The sequence below is a fragment of the Carcharhinus amblyrhynchos genome, chromosome 6 (assembly GCF_965287045.1).
Source record: "Carcharhinus amblyrhynchos chromosome 6, sCarAmb.v2.hapA, whole genome shotgun sequence".
In the NCBI taxonomy this organism is placed as follows: Eukaryota; Metazoa; Chordata; class Chondrichthyes; order Carcharhiniformes; family Carcharhinidae; genus Carcharhinus; species Carcharhinus amblyrhynchos.
This window is the reverse complement of record NC_137329.1, coordinates 91038275-91064722: the sequence shown is the minus strand read 5'-3', so window position 1 is coordinate 91064722 and position 26448 is coordinate 91038275. Positions and strand designations below refer to the sequence as shown.

General features: G+C 45.1%; 1 protein-coding gene across 1 annotated transcript in view; it reads right to left on the bottom strand.

Annotated features, from left to right (window-relative positions):
• The window catches only part of cacna1c (calcium channel, voltage-dependent, L type, alpha 1C subunit), a 1035639-nt gene that overhangs the window by 403514 nt on the left and 605677 nt on the right, over window positions 1–26448 (bottom strand). Inside the window, exon 12 of the mRNA XM_080190924.1 lies at window positions 23343–23503. Within this exon, the coding sequence (XP_080047050.1) occupies window positions 23343–23503 (161 nt within the window). The remainder of the gene's footprint in view (window positions 1–23342; window positions 23504–26448) is intronic.

Genomic DNA, 26448 nt, shown 5'->3' with positions numbered 1-26448 from the left:
ATTAACTATCAATCACGATACATATTGGAACTTAATGCAACCCTGTCTAAATCAGCACCTTCTAGTAATCAATCATGAGTTATAACCCTGGCTGATTTTCTCCATTGTAGCTGAGAGCAATTGAAGTCAAATGTATCAACATCAGTGTATGAGAAATCAACAAATTCAGAACAGACCAGGAAGTGAGTCTGGACCCGTGGTGTGAGGCTCAGCGCCGTATTAAGAAGTGCATTTACAAAGTGTGCCAAACTGCAACATTTTAGAAAATAAACAAACACTGAGAATTTAACAGGAATTAACGTGCATTAATACGAAAAAGAAACCATAAAGTAATAGAGTTAAGCATTTTTCAGTTGTATTCAGCAGAGAACAAAGAACAAAGAAAATTATAGCACAGAAACAGGTCCATTGGCCCTCCAAGCCTGCACCGACCATGCTGCCCGACTGAACTAAAACGTCTTAGCCTTCCGGGGACCATATCCCTTTATTCCCATCCAATTCACGTATTTGTCCAGATGCCCCTTAAAACTCACTATCGTATCTGCTTCCACTACCTCCTACCTCAGCAAGTTCCAGGCACCCACCACCCTCTGTGTAAAAAACTTGCCTTGTACACCTCCTTTAAACCTTTCCCCTTGCACCTTAAACTTATGCCCCTTAGTAATTGGCTCTTCCACACTGGGAAAAAACTTCATTCATTCATCCATTCCGTCCAAGCCCCTCATAATCTTATAGACTTCTATCAGGTCGCCCCTCAACCTCTGTTGTTCCAGTGAGAACAAACCCAATTTCTCCAACCTCTCCTCATAGCTAATCCCTCCATGCCAGGCAACATCCTGATTAATCTTTTCTGTACCCTCTCCAAAGCCTCCAAATCCTTCTGGTAGTGTGGCAACCAGAATTGAATACTATATTCTAAGTCCAGCCTAACTAAGGTTCTATAAAGCTGTAACATGACTTGTGAATTTTTAAACTCAGTGCCCCAGCCGATGAAGGCAAGCATGCCACATGCCTTCTTGACTATCTTCTCCACCTGGGTTGCCACTTTCAGTGACCTGTGTACCCGTACACACAGATCCCTCTGCCTATCAATACTCTTAAGGGTTATACCATTTACTGTATATTTTCTATCTTTATTAGATCTTCCAAAATGCATTACATCACATTTGTCTGGATTAAACTCCATCCGCCATCTCTCCATCCAATCCTCCAACTGATCTATATCCTGCTGTATCCTCTGATGGTCCTCATCGCTGTCTGCAAATCCACCAACCTTTGTGTTGTCCACAAACTTACTAATCGAATCCGTTATATTTTCCTCCAAACCATTTACATATGTTATGAACAGCAAAGGTCCAGCAGTGATCCCCGAGGAACACCACTTGTCACAGCCCTCCATTCAGAAACACATCCTTCCACTGCTATTCTCTGTCTTTTATGACTGAGCCAGTTCTGTATCCATCTTGTCAGCCCACCTCTGATCCCATACGACTTCACCTTCTGCACCAGCGCACCAATAGGAAACTTGTCAAAGATGTTACTGAAGTCCATGTAGACAACAATTGCTGCCCTAGCTTCATCAACCATCTTAGTCACTTCCACAAAAAACTTTATCGAGTTAGAGAGACACGACCTCCCCTCTCGCTGATACGTCCACTTATTTACTTTTATAAGCACTTACCTCCGAGTATCGGCCTCATTGTTCCTGTGGAGCAGCACTGAGAGGCAGCGATTTTTGGGCGTGTGTGGAGGTCGCGAGTAAGGTAAAGTTTCTTGTTTAAATTTTTAACTTTTTATTTCTAGTTTAAAGTCGCGAGTAGCGGTGGTTTTTTTTCTTTTTTTTGAATTAGTTCAAAACCGCAAGTCGTCACTAGGACGCTTACCGGTATTTATAGTTTTTTTTTCGGGTCTCTGACCCTATAAATTGGCACAGAGAGGATACCTGATCCTCTACACGGGTAGAGAATCCCACCCTCCCCCCTCCTCTAACCTAATAATAAGTGTGTGGGAAGTTTTTTTTCTGCTGGAAATTGTTTCAGGGATGGCAGTTCAGGCAGTAAGCTGCACCTCCTGCGGTATGTATGTGGTGAGGGACACCAGTAGTGTTTCTGCTGATTATACCTGCAGGAAGTGTGTACGATTGCAGCTTCTGGAGGAGCGTGTTAAGGAGCTGGAGTTGGAATTGGAGGAACTCCGGATAATTCGGGAGGCTAAGGCGGATATCGATAGGAGTTATAAGGAGATAGTCACTCCTAAAAATGAGTCTTGGGTAACTGCTAGGAAGAGGGGAAAGAAGCAATTGAGGGGACAATCCCCTAGGGCTGTTCCCCTCCAAAATAGGTTTTCTGTCCTGGAGGCTACAGTTGATGAGGAATCAACTAGAGATAGCCAAAGGGAGCAGGTCTCTGGAGGTGAGCCAGTTGTGAAGGCTCAGGTGGTTAGGGGATGTAAAAGATTGGGTCTGGTGATTGGGGACTCCACAGTTAGGGGGACGGATAGGAGAGTCAGTAGTAATGGTAGGGACTCAGGGCTGGTGTGTTGCCTCCCAGGGGCTGGGGTCCGGGATGTTTCAGAGAGGGTGTTCAGGACTCTTAAGGGAGAGGGAGATCAACCCCAAGTCATAGTTCATGTGGGGACGCATGACATAGGGAGGTTAAGGGAAGGGGATATTAAGCAGAAATTTATGGAGTTGGGGTGGAAACTTAAGGCCAAGTCAGACAGAGTAGTTATCTCGGGACTCTTGCCTGTGCCACGGGATAGATTAGAGCGGAACAGGGAGAGGGAAAGTTTGAACTTGTGGCTGAGGGGATGGTGCAAGAGGGAGGGGTTCAGGTTCTTGAGCAACTGGGGCTCATTCTGGGGAAGGTGGGACCTCTACAAGAGTGATGGTCTACACCTGAATCAGAGGGGAACCAATATCTTAGGGGGAAAATTTGCAAAGGCTATGCAGGGGGGTTTAAACTGATTCAGAGGGGGGGTGGGATCCTGAGTAGCAGGGATGAAAGTGAGGGGGGCATAGATGGGGACTGCAATGCGCGGCATTGCGGGGGTGGAGCGGAGCAGGGTTTGAAATGCGTATACTTTAATGCGAGGAGTATTTGCAATAAAATGGATGAACTTGCAGCGTGGATCAGTACCTGGAACTTTGATGTTGTGGCCATTTCAGAGACATGGATAGAGCAGGGACAGGAATGGTTGTTGCAGGTTCCGGGGTTCAAATGCTTCAGTAGGAATAGAGAAGGAGGTAGAAGGGGGGGAGGGGTAGCATTATTAGTCAAGGATTGTATCACAGTGTCAGAGAGGAAGTTTGATGAGGACTTGTCTGTTGAGGTAGTATGGGCTGAGATTAGAAATAGGAGAGGAGAGGTCACACTGTTAGGAGTCTTTTATAGACCTCCTAAAAGTTCTAGAGAGGTTGAGGAAAGGATTGCGGAGACGATCCTGGATAGGAGTGAAAGTAACAGAGTAATTGTTATGGGGACTTTAACTTTACTAATATTGATTGGAATAGCTATAGCTCTAGCTCGTTAGAGGGGTCAGTTTTTGCACAAAGCGTGCAGGAAGGTTTTTTGACTCAGTATGTAGATAGGCCAACTAGAGGTGAGGCTATATTGGATTTGGTGCTGAGAAATGAGCCAGACCAGGTGTTAGATTTGGAAGTTGGTGTGCATTTTGGTGATAGTGACCACAATTCGGTTACGTTCACCTCAGTGATGGAAAGGGATAGGCATGAACCTCGGGTCAGTAGTTTTAGCTGGGGGAAGGGTAATTATGAGGCTATTAGGAGAGAATTAGGAAGCATAGGTTGGACTAGGAGACTACAGGGTCTGGGAACGTCCGAAATGTGGAGTTTTTTCAAGCAGCAGCTACTGCGAGTCCTTGATATGTATGTCCCTGTAAGGCAAAGGGGAAATGGTCGAGCTAGGGAACCGTGGCACACCAAAAAAGTTGATTCGCTGGTTAAAAGGAAAAAGGAGGCTTATGACAGGATGAGACTTGAGGGCTCAGGTAGTGCACTAGAAAGCTTTAGATTGGCTAGGAGGGAGTTAAGAACATAAGAACATAAGAAATAGGAGCAGGAGTAGGCCATCTAGCCCTTCGAGCCTGCCCCGCCATTCAATAAGATCATGGCTGATCTGTCGTGGCTCAGTTCCACATTCCCGCCCTCTCCCCATAACCCTTAATCCCCTCTCTTATCAAAAACCCATCAACCCGCGTCTTAAAAATATTTAGCGAGGTAGCCTCCACCACTTCAACGGGCAGAGAATTCCAGAGATTCACCACCCTTTGAGTGAAGAAGTTCCTCCTCAACTTTGTTCTAAACCGCACCCCCTTTATCTTGAGGCTGTGCCCCCTAGTCCTACTATCCTTTCTGAGCGGGAAGAGTCTCTCCACCTCTATCCTATCCATCCCATTCATCATCTTATACGTCTCAATGAGATCTTCCCTCATTCTTCTAAACTCTAACGAGTACAAGCCTAGTTTATTCAGCCTCTCCTCATAGCTCAACCCCCTCAACTCCGGCATCAGCCTAGTAAACCTCCTCTGCACTCCCTCCAAGGCCAAAATATCCTTGTGTAAGTACGGCGCCCAAAACTGCACACAGTACTCCAGCTACGGCCTCACCAATGCCCTATACAGCTGCAGCAAGACCTCCCTACTTTTATATTCAATCCCCCTCGCTATGAAGGCCAGCATCCCATTCGCCTTCCTGACCACCTGCTGCACCTGCAAGCTGGGTTTTTGCGACTCATGCACAAGGGCCCCAAGGTCCTTCTGCACCGTCGCCTGCTGCAGTTTTTCGCCACGTAAGTAATAATCCTTCCTACCATTACTCCTACCAAAGTGGACCACATCGCACTTGCCAACATTAAATTCCATTTGCCATTTCCTGGCCCATTCGCCCAGCCTATCTAGATCCTTCTGCAGACTCTCCACACCCTCCGCACAATTTGCCGTTCCACCAATCTTGGTGTCATCAGCAAATTTCGACACCCTACACTCGGTTCCCTCCTCCAGATCATCTATATAAATGGTAAATAGCTGAGGCCCCAGCACCGACCCCTGGGGCACTCCACTAGTCACCACCCACCAATCCGAATAGCACCCATTGACCCCCACTCTCTGTCTCCTATTTGACAACCAATCCTCTATCCACGCTAACACCCTACCCCCAACTCCATGTCCCCTGACCTTCTGCAATAACCTCTTGTGAGGTACCTTGTCAAATGCCTTCTGAAAATCAAGAAAGACCACATCCACCGGCTCTCCTCTATCCACCGCCCTAGACACATCCTCATAGAACTCCAGTAAATTTGTTAGACATGACTTCCCTTTAACGAAACCGTGCTGCGTCTGCTCTATCAAGCAATTCCTCTCAAGATGCCCCGCTATTTCCTCCTTGATGATGGATTCTAACATTTTACCTACAACAGACGTTAAACTAACCGGCCTATAATTCCCTGCCTTTTGCCTAGCACCCTTCTTAAACAACGGCGTAACATTAGCCGCTTTCCAATCTTCTGGCACTTCCCCGGAATCCAGCGACGTCTGGAAAATAACCACCAAGGCATCCACTATCACGTCCTCCATTTCTTTCAGAACCCTCGGATGCATTCCATTCGGTCCTGGCGACTTGTCCACAATCAGCCCCTCCAGTCTGTCGAGCACCGCCTCTCTAGTAACAGTAATGTCATCAAGACCCTCCAGTCCTACCACCTTTACATCTCTAACACCCGGCAAATTATTCACGTCCTCCTCCATGAAGACAGAAACAAAAAAGTTATTCAGGACCTCAGCCATATCCCCATCCCCTACCACTAAGTCCCCCTTCTCATCCTCTAAGGGACCAACGTTCACCCTAGCCAGCCGCTTCCTTTTTATATATTTATAAAAACTCTTGCTATCCTTTTTTATATTAAGCGCTAGCCCAGCTTCATAGTTTCTCCTACCCTTCTTTATCAACTTCTTTGTCAATCTTTGTTGACATTTAAACCTCTTCCAATCCTCTTCTCGCCCACTACTCTTAGCTACTCTAAACGCCTCCGCTTTTAATTTAACACTTTCCTTCACCTCCTTCGTTATCCACGGCTTATTACCTCTCCTCCTACTGTCCTTTTTGACCATCGGAATAAATTTCCGCTGAGCACCAAGAAAGATCTCCTTAAAGATCCTCCACTGCTCCTCAGCAGACCTACCTTCCAACGCGCTCCCCCAGTCCACATTCGCCAATTCTTCTCTCATCCTACCGTACTCCCCTCTGGTCAAACAAAGGACGCGCGTCCGGGAACCCACTTTCTCCTCCTCCATCTAAAGAGTGAGTTAAGAAGGGCTAAAAGGGGACATGAGAAGACTTTGGCTGATAGGATTAAGGAGAATCCTAAGGCATTCTATAGACATGTTAAGAACAGAAGATTGGTTAGGGCAAGATTAGGGCCAGTTAGAGACAGCAGTGGGAGGTTATGTTTGGAACCGGAAGAGATTGGAGAGGCATTGAACCAATATTTCTCTTCGGTATTCACGCAGAGGGACATAAATGTAGCTGTGGAGAACACTGGGTTGCAGGGTTGTAAACTGGACAGTATTGCAGTTGATAGGGAGGATGTGCTAGATATTCTTGAGGGTTTGAAAATAGATAAGTCCCCTGGGCCGGATGGGCTTTACCCTAGGATTCTCTGGGAGGCAAGAGAGGCAATTGCAGAGCCTCTGGCTCTGATCTTCAGGTCGTCGTTGGCCACAGGTGTAGTGCCAGAAGATTGGAGGACAGCGAATGTTGTCCCATTGTTTAAGAAGGGGAACAGAGACTTCCCCGGGAATTATAGACCGGTGAGTCTTACTTCTGTTGTGGGCAAGGTTTTAGAAAAAATTATTAGGGATAGGATTTATAGTTATTTGGAGAGTAATGAATTGATTGGAGGTAGTCAGCATGGTTTTGTGGAGGGTAGGTCGTACCTTACTAACCTTATTGAGTTTTTTGAGAAAGTGACCAAAGAGGTGGATGGGGGTAAGGCAGTTGACGTGGTATATATGGACTTTAGTAAGGCGTTTGATAAGGTTCACCATGGAAGGCTTCTGCAGAAAATGCAGATGTATGGGATTGAGGGTGATTTAGGTAATTGGATCAGGAATTGGCTAGCGGATAGGAGACAGAGGGTGGTGGTTGATGGTAAGTATTCGTCATGGAGTTCAGTTACTAGCGGTGTGCCTCAGGGATCTGTTTTGGGGCCACTGCTGTTTGTAATTTTTATAAATGATCTGGATGAGGGTATAGTTGGGTGGATTAGTAAATTTGCTGATGACACCAAAGTCGGAGGTGTGGTAGATAGTGAGGAAGGGTGTCATAGTTTACAGAGAGACTTGGACAAGTTGCAGAGCTGGGCTGAGAGGTGGAGGATGGAGTTTAATGCGGAGAAGTGTGAGGTAATGCACTTTGGCAGAAATAACAGATGTGTAGAGTATAGGGCTAATGGTAGGACTCTGAGTAGTGTGGACGAACAGAGGGATCTAGGTGTATGTGTACATAGATCCCTGAAAGTTGGGAATCAAGTAGATAAGGTTGTTAGGAAAGCATACGGTGTCTTGGCGTTTATTGGTAGGGGGATTGAATTTAGGAGCCGCAGCGTCATGTTGCAACTGTACAAAACTCTGGTGTGGCCGCACTTGGAGTATTGTGTGCAGTTCTGGTCCCCACATTATAGGAAGGATGTGGAGGCTTTGGAGAGGGTGCAGAGGAGGTTTACCAGGATGTTGCCTGGTATGGAGGGGAGGTCCTATAAGGAGAGACTAAGGGATTTGGAGTTGTTTTCATTAGAAAGAAGGCGGCTAAGGGGGGACCTTATTGAAACATATAAGATGATTAGAGGTTTAGATAGGGTGGACAGTGATAGCCTTTTTCCTCGGATGGAGAAAGCTAGCACGAGGGGGCATAGCTTTGAATTAAGGGGTGGTAGTTATAGGACGGATGTCAGAGGTAGGTTCTTTACCCAGAGGGTGGTGAGGGATTGGAATGCTGCAGTTGTAAATGCGCCTAGTTTGGGGGTGTTTAAGAGATCCGTGGATAGGTTTACGGATGGAAAGGGATTGGTTTAGGTTAGAGGGTCATTGCTTTTTAATTGGTCGGCGCAACATCGTGGGCCGAAGGGCCTGTTCTGCGCTGTAATGTTCTATGTTCTATTTCTAAATGGGAGTAAATCCTGTCTCGAAGAATCTTCTTCAATAATTTCCCTACCACTGGCATAAGACTCCCTGGCCTGTAATTGCCTGGATCATTCTTGCCACCCTTCTTAAACAAAGGAACAACATCGGCTATTCTCCAGTCCTCTGGGACCTCCTTTGTAGCCAGTGAAGATACAAAGATTTCTCTCAAGGCCCCAGCAATTTCTTGCCTTGCGTCTTTCAATATTTTGGGGTATATCTCATCAGGTCCTAGGGACTTGTCTACCTTAATGTTTCTCAAGAGCCCCAATACTGCCTTCTTTTTGATCTCAACATGACTCAAACTGTTTACACACCCTTTCCCAGATTCATCATCCACCAGGTCCTTCTCTTTGGTGAATACTGACGCAAAGTATTGATTTAATACCTTGCCCATTTCCTCTGGCTCTATGCATAGATTCCCTCCCCTGTCCTTGAGTAGGCCAGCCCTCTCCCTGGCTACTCTCTTGCTCTTTACATATATGTATAAAATGCCTTGGGATTTTTCCTTAATCCTGCTGGGCAACAATTTTTTGTGACCCCTTTTAGCCTTCTTTTTTAGAAACAAATGCGTTTGTCACTGACCTCAAAGAAATAACCCACAGAGGTCTAATAATCTCTGTGGCCTAGAAACTCCTTTCCTGCTATCATCTGTGGTTCAGTTGGTATCCTCGCTCTGAACCATAAGTTTCCAGGTTCAAGTCCCATGCCAGGGCTTAAGCATATGAAAATCAAGACTGACATTCCACAGTAGTACAAAGGGAGCATTGCACAGTAAGAAGTATAATCTTTCAGATGCGATGTTAAACCAGGTCCAATCTGTCTGTTCAGGTGGCTGTAAACAATCCTATGACACCATTTGAAGAACAGCAGGGGAGTTATCCCTGATGTCCTGGCCAATATCGACCCCAATCAACATCATAAGAACAGACTATCTGGTCATTATCTCACTGTCAGCCACATTTATAAATATTGGCTGAATATGGACATTAGTTCGTGAAACCAACTCAACTGGAGCTGAAGCTGAAGAAGCTGAAGTCAGAACCTGAATCTGATAGGATGTCAAGAGGCTGTCCTCATGTTCAGCAAATTGATACCATTAGCAGGGCAAGGAGTCAATCTCATTGAAGCACTTTCACAAAGAGTGAATGAGAAAGTAAAATGCATCAAATTTTTCCTTTCAAATAAAATTTTACGAAGAGTGAAATAATTTTTTTGGCAGTAGTTACGAAATACACCATTAAAACCCAGTTACATTCTGCTGACAATATGTGCAACTTTTCAAGAGTTTTTATAGTCAAACTAACAGAGTAAAAGGAAATATTTTCATCAGTTCAATAATTTCTACTTGACTGTAATCTGGGGCAGCTTTAACAGAGTACCCAAGGGTAAATGTAAAATCACTGGCATTAGTTTCTGGATTTCTAGATGTAACCAATGCATGTTGAATTCTTGTTCTGGGGTTTGGACCCAACATTGGACGAACAGTTGGGTCTTAAGCCCATACCCCTTTGGAAATAAACATGTGACAGGTTTTAGAATTAAAGACTACTAATTGCCAGAATGCAAAAGAGAGGGCTGATTCAGGCTTTGGGGTGCCCAGCTTGCCATCTGACCATCCATGGAAGTGAGTCTTCATTGCGAAGAGTATAGCCCTGATTCAAAACAGCAGCAATGCAATGCAAAAGAGAGTGGGGGGAGGGTGGGCTAGAGATGGTTGGGAGAGAGAGAAGAGATAGACAGGGCGGGGGAAAGATGGAAGGGGAGAGAGTGCAGTAAGTTGATTGGCTGGTGAGTTTGTTGCTGTGTTTTTCTTTCTCCAAACCACTTAGGGAGTTAATCCAAGGAGCTGAGAAATTTAAAGAAACTTTATTTCGATAATCAGGGTTAAGTAAACATTTCAATGAACTTCCACACATTTAAGTGAGATCAGCAGAAGTTCTGGAGTAAAACTCAGCAGGTCTGGCAGCACTTGTGGAGAGAGAAACAGCCAATGTTTAAAGTCCAAAATGATTCCTTCAGAAATTGAGTAGCTACTGAATTTATTTCTAAGTGGTAAATTTTATAGACAGAGGACAGATTTAACATGTCAAGTGCAAACCTCTGCCATATGATATATCCACGATGCTTCTCATGTTCTTGATAACTACTTGGTCAGGAAGTGTCATCACCAGCAGCGCCTTGAACCCTGGATTTCAGAGCTGGACCAGCAGCTAATGTCACTGCAGCTCATTCATGAGGTTGACAGCACTGTGGATAGCATATCTATAGATGTGATTACTCAGAGCTTGAGAGTATGCAGGCAGAGAGGGAATGGGTGACCACATGACAGTGAAGAAGAAACAGGTAGGCAGTGCAGGAGTCTCCAACCAGTATTCAGTTCTGAATATTAGTGAGAGGAATGGTTCAACAAGGGAATGCAGCCAGAGGTAGGTCCATGGTACCACTGTTTGCTTACTTGTATGATGGGGGTTCTGTGCTACAGGGGAGCGGTTGCACAAGGAAGATTGGACATGCAATAATGATGAGAGATTCAATATCAAAGGAAATGGATAGGTTTTTCTGCAGCTGCAGATATGAATCCAAAACGGTATGTTGTCTCCCTAGTGCCAAAGTTAAGGGTATGATTGAATGGTTGCAGAGCATCCTGAGGGGGAAGAGTGAGCAGTCAGCATGTCATAATTCTCATCAGTATTAATGACATAGGTAAGAAGAGGGATGTGGGCTGCAGTCAGAATATAGGGAGCTAGGTAGGAAATAAGCAACAGGATCTCAATCTCCAAACTGCTCCTAGTTCCACATACAAGTCAGTATAGAAATGGGAGAATAAAGCAGATGCATGTGTGGCTATAAAGATGGTAGAGGAGAGAGGACTTTAGATTCCTGTTCAGTACAGACTGAAAGGTTGTTTCTAAAAAGAGATGGGACCAATTTTCTTGCAAGAAGATTTCTTAGAGCTATTAAGGAGAGTTTTAACTAACTTGTGAGAGTGTAGAAACCAATTGGCAATATGAAATAGAAATAAGAACATAAGAACATAAAAAATAGGAGCAGGGGTAGGCCATCTAGCCCTTCAAGCCTGCCCCGCTACTCAATAAGATCATGGCTGATCTGAAGTGGATCAGTTCCGCTTTCCTGCCTGCTCCCCATAACCTTTAATTCCCTTATCTATCAGAAATCTAGCTACCCGTGACTTAAACATATTCAACGAGGTAGCCTCCACCACTTCAATGGGCAGAGAATTCCAGAGATTCACCACCCTCTGAGTGAAGAAGTTCCTCCTTAACTCTGTTCTAAACTGCACACCCCCCCAGCTTATTTTGACGCTGTGCCCTCAAGTTCTGTTTTCCTTTCTAAGCGGAAAGAACCTCTCTACCTCTGCCCTATCTAGCCCCTTCGTTATCTTATATGTCTCTATAAGATTCCCCCTCAGCTTCTAAACTACAACGAGTGCAGGCCCAGTCTATTTAATCTCTCCTCATAAGCTAACCCCCTCATCTCCGGTATTGGCCTGGTGAACCATCTCTGTACTCCCTCCAAGGCCAATATATCCTTTCGCAAATAAGGGGACCAAGACTGCACACAGTACTCCAGTTGCAGCCTCACCAGTGCCTTGTACAGTTGCAGCAAGACCTCCCTGCCTTTATATTCTATCCCCCTCGCGATAAAGGCCAACATTCCATTTGCCTTCTTGATCACCTGCTGCACCTACAGTCTGAGTTTTTGCGATTCATGGACGAGGACCCCCAGGTCCCTCTGCACAGTAGCATGCTGCAACTTTTCGCCATTTAAATAACATTCCATCCTACTATTATTTGTTCCAAAGTGGATAACCTCACATTTGCTAACGTTATACTCCATCTGCCAGGTCCTCGCACACTCACTCAGCCTATCCAGATCTCTGCAGATTTTCCACGTCTTCCACGCAATTTGCTTTTCCACTCATCTTCGTGTCATCAGCAAATTTTGTTACCCTATACTCAGCCCCCTCCTCCAGATCGCCTATGTATATGGTAAACAGTTGAGGCCCCAGCACTGATCCCTCCGGCACACCACTGGTCACCAACTGCCAACCAGAAAAACACCCATTTATTCCAACTCTCTGCTTCCTGTTAGATAGCCAATCCTCAATCCACACTAACACTTTAGCCCCAACTCTGTGTACCCTAACCTTCTGCAGCAATAAGGTGAGGCACCTTATTGAACACCTTCTGGAAATCTAAAAACACCACATCCACCGGTTCCCCTCTGTCTACCACACTAGTCACAGCTTCATAAAAATCCAGTAAATTCATCAAACATGACTTCCCCTTCATGAATCCATGCTGCGTCTGCTTGATCGAACCATTCTTTTCTAGGTGTCCTGCTATTTCTTCTTTAATGATGGATTTTAGCATTTTCCCAACTACAGACGTTAAGCTAACCGGCCTGTAGTTACCCGCCTTTTGTCTGCTACCTTTTTTAAACAGCGGCGTAACAGTAGCTGTTTTCCAATCTGCTGGCACTTTTCCAGAGTCCAGCAAATTTTAATAAATAACTACTAACGCATCTGCTATTACTTCTGCCATTTCTTTCAGAATCCTGAGATGCATTCCATCCGGTCCCAGGGACTTGTCTACCTTCAGTCTTGTTAGTCTACCAAACACTACCTCTCTAGTAACAGTAATTGTATTAAGGACCTCAACTCCTCCCAACCCTCTATCGTTAATATTCAGTAAGCTATTTGTGTCCTCCTCTGTGAAGACCGACACAAAAAACTTACTTAAAGTCTCAGCCATTTCTTCGTTTCCCACCATTAAATCCCCCCTCTCGTCCTCCAAATGTACAACAGTCACTCTAGCCACTCTCTTCTTCTTTATATATTTGTAAAAACTTTTACTATCATTTTTTATATTTAGAGCTAGTTTAGTTTCATACTCTATCGTTCCTTTCTTTATTGCTTTCTTCGTCATTCTTTGTTGTTTTTTAAAATCTTTCCCAATCTTCTAATTCCCCACTATTTTTAGCTGCTCCAAACGCATCGGTTTTTAATTTAATACTCTCCTTTATTTCCTTTGATATCCATGGCTGGTTATCTCTTTTCTTACAGTCCCTCTTTATCACCGGAATATATTTCTGCTGAGTACTGAAAAAGATCTCCTTAAAAATCCTCCACTGTTCCTCAGCTGTCCTACCAACCAGTCTGCGCCCTCAATCTACATTAGCCAATTCCGCCCTCATCTTATCATACTCCCTTCTGTTCAAGCACAGGACACTGGTTTGGGACCCTACTTTCTCACCCTCCATCTGTATCAGAAATTCAACCATGTTGTGATCACTCATCCCAAGAGGATCCCTCACAAGAAGATCCCTAATTCTACCTGCCTCATTACACAGTACCACATCTAAGATAACTCGCTCCCTTGTAGGTTCCGTAACATACTGTTCAAGGAAACTATCCCGGCAGCATTCCAAGAACTCTTCCTCAAGCCCACCGCATCCGACTTGAGTCAACCAATCAATATGCAGGTTAAAATCCCCTATGATTATCGCCGTTCCATTTTTGCATGCATCAATTATTTGCTTGTTTATAGCCCGCCCCACCTCAAAGTGCCAAGACAACCAGAATACTGGGAGAGACAGATAATATCAGAAAATAAAATAGTAAGGGAGTCAGTGGGTTCAGCAAAAGGGGGGAAAGTAATACAGTCTAAATTAAGATTGCTGTGAATTTATGAGAATGCAGAGTGTAGTGCATATGAACATATGAATTAGGTGCAGCAGTAGCTCATTCAAACCCTTGAACTCATGGCTGATTGGGGCCTCAACTCCACATTCCACCTATCTGATAACTTTTGACTCCCTTGTTAGTCAAGGATCTATCTACCTGATCTTTTTAAAATATTCAACAACCCTGCCTCCCCTGCTCGCCAAGGAAAAGAGTTCCAAAGACTAATGACCATCTGAGAGAAAAGTTTTCTTTTCTTCTCCATTTTAAATATTTTTAAGCTGTGTCCTTGAGCTCTAGTCTTTCCCACAGGGGAAAAACATCTTTTCAGCAACCATCTTGTCAAGTCCCCTCAGGATTTTATTATACGCTTCAGTAAGATCACAGGGAGGATTCTCCCAGCCTGCTGTTTTAGTAGCACAGCAGGCTGGGACACTCAAGTGGAGGCTGTTTGAGGCTCCAGACTGGGTGCTGCAGCTTCCAGGAGTCTCCAGCAGCTGGATTTTGCGCCAGAAAGTGGCGCGGAGCTAAATAAATAATTCAAATCTTCACTTGAATATATTTTAAATCTGATTACTGGGCCTGGGACTGAAGTCTCTTGGCCTGCTAGCTTCTCCCCCCTTGCCAGGAGTAGTTCACTCCAGAGCAGTTTACAACAGCTCCCCATTTGTAGGGAGCTGGCAGCCCAATTGCACTAGAGTGAAGAAAGGCCATCGAAGCCCCAGTATGTCGGGGGCAAGGTGGGTGCCACCATGGGCACATCCAGCTTGGCATGCCACCCTAACTCCTGGCACTGTCCAAAGGGCAAAGTGGCAATGTCAAGGGGCATCTTTGAGCATCGGGTACTGCCAGAGTGTGGGGCCTGTGGATGGGGGGGATCAGTGGGGGTGAGGGGTCCTGCTGCCACTCTGCACTTTGGATGACAGAGGGCGGGAGGCCAGTGATCGGGGCTGACCACCAGGATGGGGGTTTGGCCTTTAGGGGAGGTCGGGGCTGTGGGGCAGGTGGGGGGTTGGGGCTATTGATGGGGAGGAAGAAATTGGGAGATCTGGGCTACTGGGATGGGGAGGGTAGAGGAGAGAGATCAAAGCGGGCAGTGGATGGGTGATGGGGGGGGCGGGTTGTGGGGGGTTTGGGGTGGGTTGTGGGGGGTTTGGGGTGGGTTGAGGCTGCCACATCTGAGGTGGCCAGCGATCGGGCTGTGGGGGGGTCTGTGTGCCAGCGATGTGGGGGTCATGGGGCTGGCCAGTGATCGAATTGGCCAGCGATTGGGAGGCTGGCAGTGTGGTCCTACTGCGCATGTGCCAATCTTGGTGCTGACAGAATGGAGCACTCACAGCGGCCCACTCGGTGCTATGCTGCCGACCTCTCCAGTGGGAATATGCTCCGCCCCCAGATTTTTTTTGGGTGAATCTCGCTACTGCACTCTGCAGTGCACAGACTGTGGGAGATTCATTTTGAAAATCCCACTGAAAAGAACAAATGGATTTACTCCAGTTTTTACACAAATTCAACAATTGGAATTTGTTTGGGAGAATTGTCCTCCACATCTCATTCTTCTAAATTCCACTGAATATAGGCCCAGATTATCCAGCATTTCCTCATAAGATAAATCCCCATCCCAGGTATCAGTTAAATGAAGCTTCGCTGAAATTTTTCTTACACATTCATATCCTTTTTTTAATAAGGGCACCAAAACTACACACGGTATCACAGATGTAGTCTCACCAACACTCTGTACAATTGTAGGAATATTTTCCTACTTCACTATTCCATTCCCATAAAGTATAATGTTCCATTTGTCTTCCTAATCCTTGCTCTATCTACATACTAACTTGTTGTGATTCATTTACTGGGCCACCCAGATACCTCTGTAACTTGAAGTTCTGCAATCTCTCCCCATTTTAATAAAATGCTGACTTTTCTATTATTCCTGCTAAAGTGGACTAGTTTGCATCTTCCCACATTATACTCCAGCTGCCAAATTTAACTTTATTTAACTTATCTATCTCCCTTTGCAGGCATCTTGGACATGATCCTACAGGCCGTTCATGACCCACTGCCACTGCAAACGAGGACAGAGAATTTGATGCTCAGCTGAATCTCTGTTCATTGCAGCGGGATCAGCAAATCCCACCAGCATGAACAGTCATAAGATTCCACTCCTTGGGCCCGATTTTACCAATCGGAGCCTAAGGGCCAGAACTGGGAGTAATATGGATCCAAGCCCGGAATCCTCATTCCAGCGCGTCCATACGCATTTTGCCAGCTCCGATCTGGTCCGCACTGTGGGCAGGGCTTCGCGCTGCAGAACAATCGGAGCTCTGAACTGCGAATGTGCAATTCGAAAAAAAATCTGAAACAGTGCACCCTGGCGCAAAAGAGAAAATGTGGAGATGCCGGTGTTGGACTGGGATAAACACAGTAAGAAGTCCCTGGTATTGTGAGACATTTAACATGGATAGGGGATTGGTTGTCAAATAGGAGGCAGAGAGTGGGGTCAATAGGTGCTATTCGGATTGGCGGTTGGTGACTAGTGGAGTGCCCCAGGGGTCGGTGCTGGGGCCTCAGCTATTTACCATTTATATAGATGATCTGGAGGAGGGAACCGAGTGTATGGTGTCGAAATTTGCTGATGACACCAAGATTGGTGGAACGGCAAATTGCGCGGAGGGTGTGGAGAGTCTGCAGAAGGATCTAGATAGGCTGGGCGAATGGGCCAGGAACTGGCAAATGGAATTTAATGTTGGCAAGTGTGAAGTTGTCCACTTTGGTAGGAATAATGGTAGGAAGGACTATTACTTACATGGCAAAAAACTGCAGCAGGCGACGGTGCAGAGGGACCTCGGGGTCCTTGTGCATGAGTCGCAAAAACCCAGCCTGCAGGTGCAGCAGGTGGTCAGGAAGGCGAGTGGGACGCTGGCCTTCTTAGTGAGGGGGATTGAATATAAAAGTAGGGAGGTCTTGCTGCAACTGTACAGGGCACTGGTGAGGCCGCAGCTGGAGTACTGTCTGCAGTTTTGGTCACCGTACTTACGCAAGGATATTTTGGCCTTGGAGGGAGTGCAGAGGAGGTTTACTAGGCTGATACCGGAGTTGAGGGGGTTGAACTATGAGGAGAGGCTGAATAAACTAGGCTTGCACTCGTTAGAGTTTAGAAGAATGAGGGGAGATCTCATTGAGACATATAAGATGATGAATGGGATGGATAGGATAGAGGTGGAGAGGCTCTTCCTGCTCAGAAAGGACAGTAGGACTAGAGGGCACAGCCTCAAGATAAAGGGGGGGCGGTTTAGAACAGAGTTGAGGAGGAACTTCTTCACTCAAAGGGTGGTGAATCTCTGGAATTCTCTGCCCGTTGAAGTGGTGGAGGCTGCCTCGCTAAATATATTTAAGACGCGGGTTGATAGGTTTTTGATAGGCGAAGGGGTTAAGGGTTATGGGGAGAGGGCGGGAATGTGGAACTGAGCCACGACAGATCAGCCATGATCTTATTGAATGGCGGGGCAGGCTCGAGGGGCTAGATGGCCTACTCCTGCTCCTATTTCTTATGTTCTTATGAGACTTCTTACTGCGAAAGACAAAAACAGCAGAGAGAGCCCAGGGGGTCGGCAGAGCACACCCCCAACCTACCTCAATTGCTGCTCTCCCTCTACCATCTTCTGACCTGCAGTAGTTGGACAGCCTACAGCAATACCTTCTTGGCCTTCTGCTGGCGTCTGCCAGAGGAGGGGGCGGGCTCAGATGGATCTCTAGTTGAGGGGGGGTGGAGGTTCTCCCAAGTCCATCCTCCGCCCCCCCCCCATCCTCCACCACCACCCCCTCCCCACCCCAATCCAGAGATCCACCTGAGCCCGTCCTCTCCTCCGGCGGACACCAGCAGAAGGCCAAGAAGGTGCTTGCTGCAGGCTGTCCAACGACTGCAGGTCAGAAAGATGGTGGCGGGAGAACAGCGATCGAGGTAGGTTGGCGGTGTGCTCTGCCGAGGGGGGCCTGCCTCCCGGGGGGGTCTGATCACGGAAAGTTGGGGGGGGGAGCGGTGGTGGTGGTGGCGGGGGTGTGGTGGTAGTGGTGGTGGTGGTGATGACTGACTCCTGGGGGTGGGGGGGGGGGTGGGTCTATCAGGGGGGCCTGCCTCCCAGTGGGGTCCAATCCAGGGGGGTGGTCTGCCGGGGTAGTTAGCAGGGTGTCTGCAAAGGGTGTTCGAAGTGTATGGGCTTCAGAGGTTCTCCTGCAGAATAGGAATCCGCTTCGGATTTTTATTTTGCAGGTTGATAACAGCGCGGATCCGGAACAGATCCGAAGGCAGTAAAGTGGGATTTGGCGGTAGAGTTGGGCGTGCAGTTCATTAAATCAATTTAAATGCATGCTAATGAGACTTCTTACTGCAAAAGAGAAAAACAGCAGAGACAGCCCAGAGAAATGCATGCCAATGCATTTAAATCATCGGGCCACTCGACTGGCCGAATGATTTCGGATGTTGATTCCGGGCTCGGATCCATATTACGCCCAGATCCAGCCCTTAGGCTCCGATTGGTAAAATCGGGCCCAAGGAGCAGAATCTTATGACTGTTCATGCTGGTGGGATTTGCTGATTCCGCTCCAATGAACAGAGATTCAAATCGGGTGTTGGTAAAGGCGCGATCTGCTTAGATTCGGGTGCAGATCGCGTTACAGGCCCGACACCCAAATTTACGCCCGAAACGGGTGCGAATTTTTGGTAAAATCAGCCCCTTTATGTTCTCTGCACAAATTAATTTCTGATCTGTCTTTATCTGATCAGCAAATTTAGCAACCACACACTCAATCCCTTTATTCAAGTCATTCATTTGAATTGTAGGTAGTTGAGACCATAGCACTGCTCCTTATGGGAGGAATCTGATTGGGCTGACAGGGTGGGCCTGGTGAATGATGGCACGTTTGCTGCCTGGTGGGAATCCCATTTTAGGCCCAACACCCAATTCAGTGGAATGTCTGTGGTGTACTGGACTGGAGGATATCCCCCCCCGCCCCATACCTTGATCTATTGTCATCCTTAATTAACAGAGCTATCTTTCCACCTTTTTCTACTTCCTGAATGTCATGTATCCTTGAATATTCAGTTCTTTGTCATCCTGCTAACATGTCTCTGAAATGGCTATCAAATCTTATATATTTATTTCTATTTTTGATGTTAATTAATCTGTTTTGTTATGAATTTGTTTGAGACTGAGGTAGTAATCCAGAGATTATTGCTTTTATGGTTCTGCTTTCTAATTTAGCTTCTAGCTCTCATACTCCCTCAGCAGAACCTTTTTCCCTACTCCACCCTCTTTCCTTAGTAGCTAGATGAACCTTTCCCATTTCTAGTTCCTCTCTAACCCCAAATAGATGTTCCAAACATTGGCATCAGGCCACAACATGTTTCAACTCCTGCTTTCAGCTGCAGAGAATTGTGTCTATCCCCTGGCTATACTGTTCCCTACTACTGCTACATTCCTCTTAACTGCCCTCTATTTAAATGACTTCCTGTATCACTGTGCCATGGTCAGTTTGCCCATCCCCATTGCAACCATCACTTTAATCTGTACAAGTTGTAAGATCCTCAAATGCTTTGGGCCATTGCAAAGGCAGCAGCTCCTCCACTTATATCTTCTGAGTCTCCATAGCTGCTTCAATTTTCCAGTCCCAAACCAGTGAAAAAAAATCTCCAAAGGGATGTGACTGTTTCCTGGTACAAACTGTCCAGGTAACTTTCCCCTCACTGGGCAGCATGAAGGCACAGTGGTTAGCCTCTGGATAAAGAATCCAGATTGTTGGCTAAATATAATGCTCTTCAGTTGTTACTGTTTCAATAGAACGCACTTTGGAAACACATCCCCACTCCAGATATTTTGCAGAGAACTATGTCCAACATTTGGAAGGTATGGAAGGAGTGATATGCCATAAGGACAATTTGCTCATACATGGATCACAAGACAAGAGATGATGGCAGGGTCAGAGTAAGCCTGAGAATCTTATAGGATGCAGGCCTCACACTGAACTTAAAATGTGAGCTTGCCAACTCCTGATAAGTTTCTTGGTCACACTGTACAAACCACTAGAATCACTATTGATCGACAAAAACCACAGCCTCTACTTCACTGACAAGCAAAACAATAAAACGCCACAATAGAAAAAGAAACTTTGGCAGCAATGTGAGTGTGTGAAGCTTTGCAGACTATGTAATGGGATTACGCTTCAAAATTGAAACAGACAATAACCAACTAGTCACCCGCCTGAACATGAAAGAAATTATGAGGATGCGCCCAGAATTGAGCAGTTCAGATAGAATTGATGAGATACAAATCCATCATAGAATTTGTTCAAGGCACATGTCAAGCGTAGCAGATAGGCTGTCACAAATACCATCAGAAGCAACTGAGGAGATTGAAGCATGTACATCCTTAATCACTCAACACTTAACAGTTACTTCAGGAAGTTGTAGGAAATAAAGTAAGTGCAGAAATGGAATGACTAATGCCTTCATAACCAAGAAAATTGTCTGGAAAGATGGCCAGATGATATCCCGAGTAATCCAAAATGATGCCAGGATTCTGAATGGTGTAAGTACTTCACTGTCATTGATGATTTACTAGTCTTTAACAAAAAAAGCCATACCGAGAGCCCATTGGTTTGATATTCTTCAAAAGACTTCACAAGGAACATTTAGGAATGGCAAAGTGTCATGCAAGAGCACAGTAATTAGTCTGCTTGTAAGGTGTTACTTACTTTATAGAGATTTCTAATGGTATAATTTGTGCCATAAACAACAAGGAACAAAATAACTATTATCACCTTCTCTTATCCATCAAGGTAATGCGATCACCCAAGGCTGGGCTTATTTGACATTAAGGGGAAAACTTGCTTGACCAATAATGATAAAATGGATTTTTTGCAGTGGATTGAAGTAAACTAATTGCATTACAATGTGGCAGCAGTGCTCATTAGCTCCCTCAAGAGGATCCCTCAGCACATGACACTCTAAACATTGTAGGTGTCTGAAAATGGGCCACAATTTGCAAATGAATTTGGCTTTGTTTTCATAACTGATTCATCTCATTATCCTTAATGGGAAGGCCAAGAGAGAGATACAAACCGTTCAGGAGTTATTAAAGAAAAACAAAGACCTTAATGTAGTTCTTCTGATTTATCAATCCTCATTTCTATGGAATGGTTTCTCATCATCAGAGTTACTAATTGACAAGATATTGATAGCACAGCTTCCATTTCTGATACAAAAATGAAACCAAATGTTATCACAAACAAGAGGGTAAATCAGCATGAGGAAGAACTGTAAAACATTTTAATCACAGGCATAGAGCACTTAAGTTAAGGCGTTGAAGCCCAGGGAAAGAGCATGGATGTGAGTCCAAAAGAAGGAACACACAATCATTGAAAACATTCCAGTTAAACTATGTGGGTGTCTTTAGAAATTTTCTTTATGTAACTGCCTTAGATCATTATAGTCCTCTTTGGGTATATGTGTCTTTTCTTTATTGTAATAAATAGCCGTGTTATGCTACAAATGGGCTGGTTAATGATTTCCTTGGGTATTGTACATAGATCCTTACACCAGTCCTGTAGTCAAAACCATACATCACCATGAACTGGTGTTTCCTAGTTGGGACACCCTTGCAAATAACATCATCTGGGCTTGTGACACACCATCTAATTCAAAACAGCCCACTTAACTGGCACCTATCCACAAACATTCACTCTCTCCACCACCAACACACAGTGGCAGCAGTGTGCTCCATCTACGAGATGAACTGTAGCAACTCACCAATGCTCATTTGACAGCACCTTCCAAACCCATGACTGCCACCGTCTAGAACAATGACAACAAACACATGGGAACATCACAAACTTTAAGTTCCCCCCCAAGCCACTCACCATCCTGACTTGAAAAGTATCACTGTTCCTTCACTGTCATTGGTTCAAAATCCTGGAACTGCCTCCTTAACAGCATTGTGGGTGTACCTGTACCACATGAACAGCAGTGATTCAAGAAGGCAGTTCACCACCCCCATCTCATGGGCAATTAGGAATTAGCAATCAATGCTGCCTTACTCAGCAATGCCTACATCCCATGAAAGAATTTAGAAAAGATCAGAACAAGATCTGGGAGGATGGTTAAGGCACCTCAGAGATTAACCCTGTGAAATGTGACCTTGGAGGGAGATGCAAACATGAAGGAGATAAGGACTTAGGAGCGATATAGAGAAGAAGGTTAACATCAGAAGCATACATGACATGGGGGGGAAGTTTTCCAGCCTCTCAGCCATGTGTTCCTTGGCGGCAGGCAGTGGCACACTGTTCAGATTTTCAATGGATTTTCCATTGATGTCACCGAATGTCACTGCAAAAGCTGCGGGAGTGGGTGCACTGCCAGCAGGAATGGAGAATTCTGCTGGCATGAACGGCTAGAGAATTGCTCCCAGATCACATGATTAAGAAGTAAGAGACATCTCTAAGACAGCACAAGTCCTTGCCCCATGTGGCAGTCCAACTATGTAAATACATCCTGCAAATAAGTAGTTCTAGTTAAAAATACAATGGACTCGAGCATCCCATACTTTTGGGAGCATAGACAAGCCCCAAATACCATCTAAATGCCAAATGCACAACAAACAGTAAACTGCCTTATGCAAAGATATGCTGCTACCTGAGACATAGCACCAAAGTCTGTCGCTAATTCTTGAAACAGCTTTGTCTCCAGCTTGTTGAAGACAATAGTGATTTAATGGTTACTGTCAGGCCCATGAGACCTGTGAAGTCTACAGTGATCCTCTATAAGGACACATAGCTCAAAAATCATTTGTATGGATATGCTTAGCCTCCTGTTAAGCTTTGGCAAATCAAGGTAGCGTATTCTATGCTGAGGGAATCATCAGCCTTACTTCCTCTTGCTTCTCATCTCTGAGCTCTCCATACCCAGTTGTCTGTATTTTCTGCTGCTGATGCTGTTCATCGTCACCACTGATCCCTATTTCAGACTAGCTCAATCCCATTGCTGGGATTGCTTATCATCAGCTCAACTGTCAAGGCTTCCTGGATATGCCCCTTTTTTTACCACCATGAGCCCTGTTTGCTCACTACCACTTGACACTTATCCAGATAAGATGGTCAGGGAAATGAGATAGAAGGAAATAGTAATACCAATATAGCAAACGGGTGAAAATGACACCATACTTTTCACCTTATTGTGTACAGTGCTACAGGCCATCAATTAATAAAATGCTTTTGTTCCCTCTTTTATTGCATTTTAAATTTTCTGGTTAGATGTCAGAGCTCTCATGTACAATGTGTATAGGAATGCAATAGCATTAGGAATATCTTACTGGATAATAGAAGAGGAAACCATTCTGTGAAATAGCATGCTAACTTATTTAAACTTATTTTTATTTTGCTTTGCTCTTACCTTGAACTAGAGTAAGCCAGTCAGGCTGATTGTAGTGTTCAGATGCAATTGTGAGGGTGTTGAGGAATACTAGGAATATTACAAGCCAGTAAAACACACTAGACTTCACTCCAGCTCGACATTTTCTCCTGCAAAATCGGTTCCATCTTCGCCAATATCGACTGCAACAAAAATGTCAGTGATAGTGTAAACTGCGGGGAGTATTTCCTAATTGCTTTCTTAATTCCTTGAACTAAAACAGAGCACTTATGAAGGAGGAACAATATACAGAAAAAACAGTGTCCACTGAGGCATAAAATACTCACTGCATCATTGATTGGACTAAGGGTTTAGATTTTCATGTTCACTATCTAGTCAGTAATCTGATAGATTGATTACCCGCCCATTTTAGACACTGTCTATAATTAGTGGAATAAAAATCTGCTGCATTCTATTAAAGATGATTGAACCACTCCACCAAGTTTCCATCCATGTGGCAAATGTGAAAAGCAATTTCAGAAATTCGTAATTATAATTTTCACACAGAAAGTTGTATGGTTTGGGAAATCCATTGCGAGCAGAAGAGAGGATGCAGAAGGTACAGTGTTGTAACACAAGTTGATAAAAAAAAGAGATTTTAGTGTTCATGCCAGTTGGGACTTTCCCAGGTAATTTTTTAATGGCATAATCAGTCTCGCACCTGGAAAAGTCGAGAGGTTGATTGTAATCTTCAAATTAGCATTTTAATGTCATTAGTAAGCACAGGATGGTATCATTTGGGCCCGCTAATGTTTCTGATCCTGCCAGGCCAGTTCCCACTAACAGATTAAAGCTAGTTGCCAAGAACCAGGTGTAATGGCCTTGTTGGAGGGGGCAGAGGCCATTGAGGCCCCCTGGGAGGCCGGGAGCTGGGGGGGTGAAACCACTTAGGCAGTGTCATCCTGGCAACCTCGCATTGGTAGCTGGCATTTTGGCAGTGCTCACTGGGTAGTAGATGGGGTTTTCTGGGATGGGGGCGGTTTGCAGACTGGGGGCGGGCTGATCACCACGCACTCTGCACAACGATTAGTGGGGGAGGGAGGGGCGATTGGAGTTGGCAATTGGGGGGTGGTGGGTTGAGTGGCCATCTGAGCATTGGGGGGGTGGGCGTGTTGGGACGAGCTATCGGGAGTCTGGGAGTCTGGCAATCAAGAGAGCAGCGATGGGGGAGACGCAGTGCACATGTGCCAACTTCCCTATTGAAAGATTGGTGCGTGTGCACGGGCCTGCTCAGTGTGCTGGTGCCCGCCTCCCCCTCCCTACCCCCACCCCCAACTACCGGCGTGTATCCACTAATAGATGCTGTGTCTGAAACTCAACCAACAAAGTTCACCCAAAAAATGGGTGGGAAATCTTCATTTTAACTGCCTGTTGGGCAGTTTGTATTTTTTTAGGAAAGTCTACCTCAATTTGTTTCAAAGATATAACCATCTCCAAATAAAACAGTGAGGCTTCAGGGCAGCTGAAATAATGAGAGCTGAGGGCAGCTAAAACAGTTAGCCGAGAGCTAGTCTATGAGCTGAGAGCCAATGTTTGGACAGAAAAATCAAGGTGTGATACCACAGGAAATTAGGTAATGATTTGATTGATGAATATTTGCATTATTGCAACTCTCCAACAGGTTTGAGGATCTTACGGCTTGTATGGATGAGAGCAGTGGCTGCAGGGTGCATGAGAGAACTCACCATGGCTTTGTCATACAGGAAACCATTCAAGCCAGAGTCGTAAATTGGAATGCAATGGTAGCAGGGAACATTGCACTCAGAGAGATAGACACAGTTCCCTGTTGTCAAAGGTGAGAGTCAAGAAGGTTGTGTTGCTTGTCCAACATCAAGGTTTGGTACATCTGCTGGGGCTGGTGAGAGGGGTAGGATCTAGTTGTTATGCTCCAATGATATAGAGAGGACTGGGAAGGAGGTTCTGCACAGGAAGTATGAGGTTGAATTAAAAAACAGAACTTCAATGATAACAATCTATGGATTATTACTTGAGTCATGAACAAATTGGGGTGTGAGAAATAAGATTAGGGGGCTAAATGCATGGCCTAAAGATTGGTGTGGGTGAAATGGGCCATTGGAATCACTACTAGAGAAAACTGGTGCTGAACCATTGGGATGGTCTTCACCTGAACTAGTCTGCAACCAAGAATTGGCGAGTCATATAACTAGGGTATTCAGGAGGGCTTGAAACAAAATAATGGAGGGGAGAGATGGAATGAGAAGAACTGTGGTAAATTAATGGGAAAGGGCAAGGCAACATGGGTGGCAACATGCATAATAATAATCAATGTGGGATTGAAGGGACAGAGCTTACAAAACGACCAGAAAAATACATAAAAATAGTAAAAAGACAAAACTAAAGGCTTTGTTTCTGAATGCACGTAGCATTTGGAACAAAATGGCTGAAATGTCAGCTCAACTAAAAATAAATATGTATAGTCACTGGAAAGAAATGTCTGCAAGAACAGCTTCTTCCCTGCTGCCATCAGACTTCTGAATGTACCTACCTATACTAAGTTGATCTTTTGCTACACTCTAGCTATGATTGCAACACTATATTTTGCACCCCCTCCTTTCCTTCTCTATGTACGATATGCTTTGTCTGTATATCATGCAAGAAACAATAAATCAAATCAAATCAAGGTGACCAAGGCTGGAACTTGACATCTCAAAAGGAACAGGAATCTAGAAAATGAGATTGGAGTGGCTCTGTTAAGTAAGGATGACATGGGTACAATAGTGAGAGATTACCCTGATTCCGAAGATCAAAATGTAGAATCAGTTTGGGTCGAGATAAGACACAACAAAGGTTGTGGGAGAGTTGATAGGCCCACTAACAGTAACTATGTTCTATGATTGTGTATATGTGAGATGTATACTGGCCTGTATACTGGCTCAGAGCCAGACATGCAAGTCAGTATGGACAAATTTTCCACAGCTTGTAACAACTTTGGACTCACCATGAACATTAAAAAGACTGAAGTCATGCACCAGCCTGCTCCTCATGCACCATACACAGAACCCATAATCACAATCAAAGGGCAGAAACTACAGGCAGTGGACCAGTTCACTTATCCTGGCAGCACCCT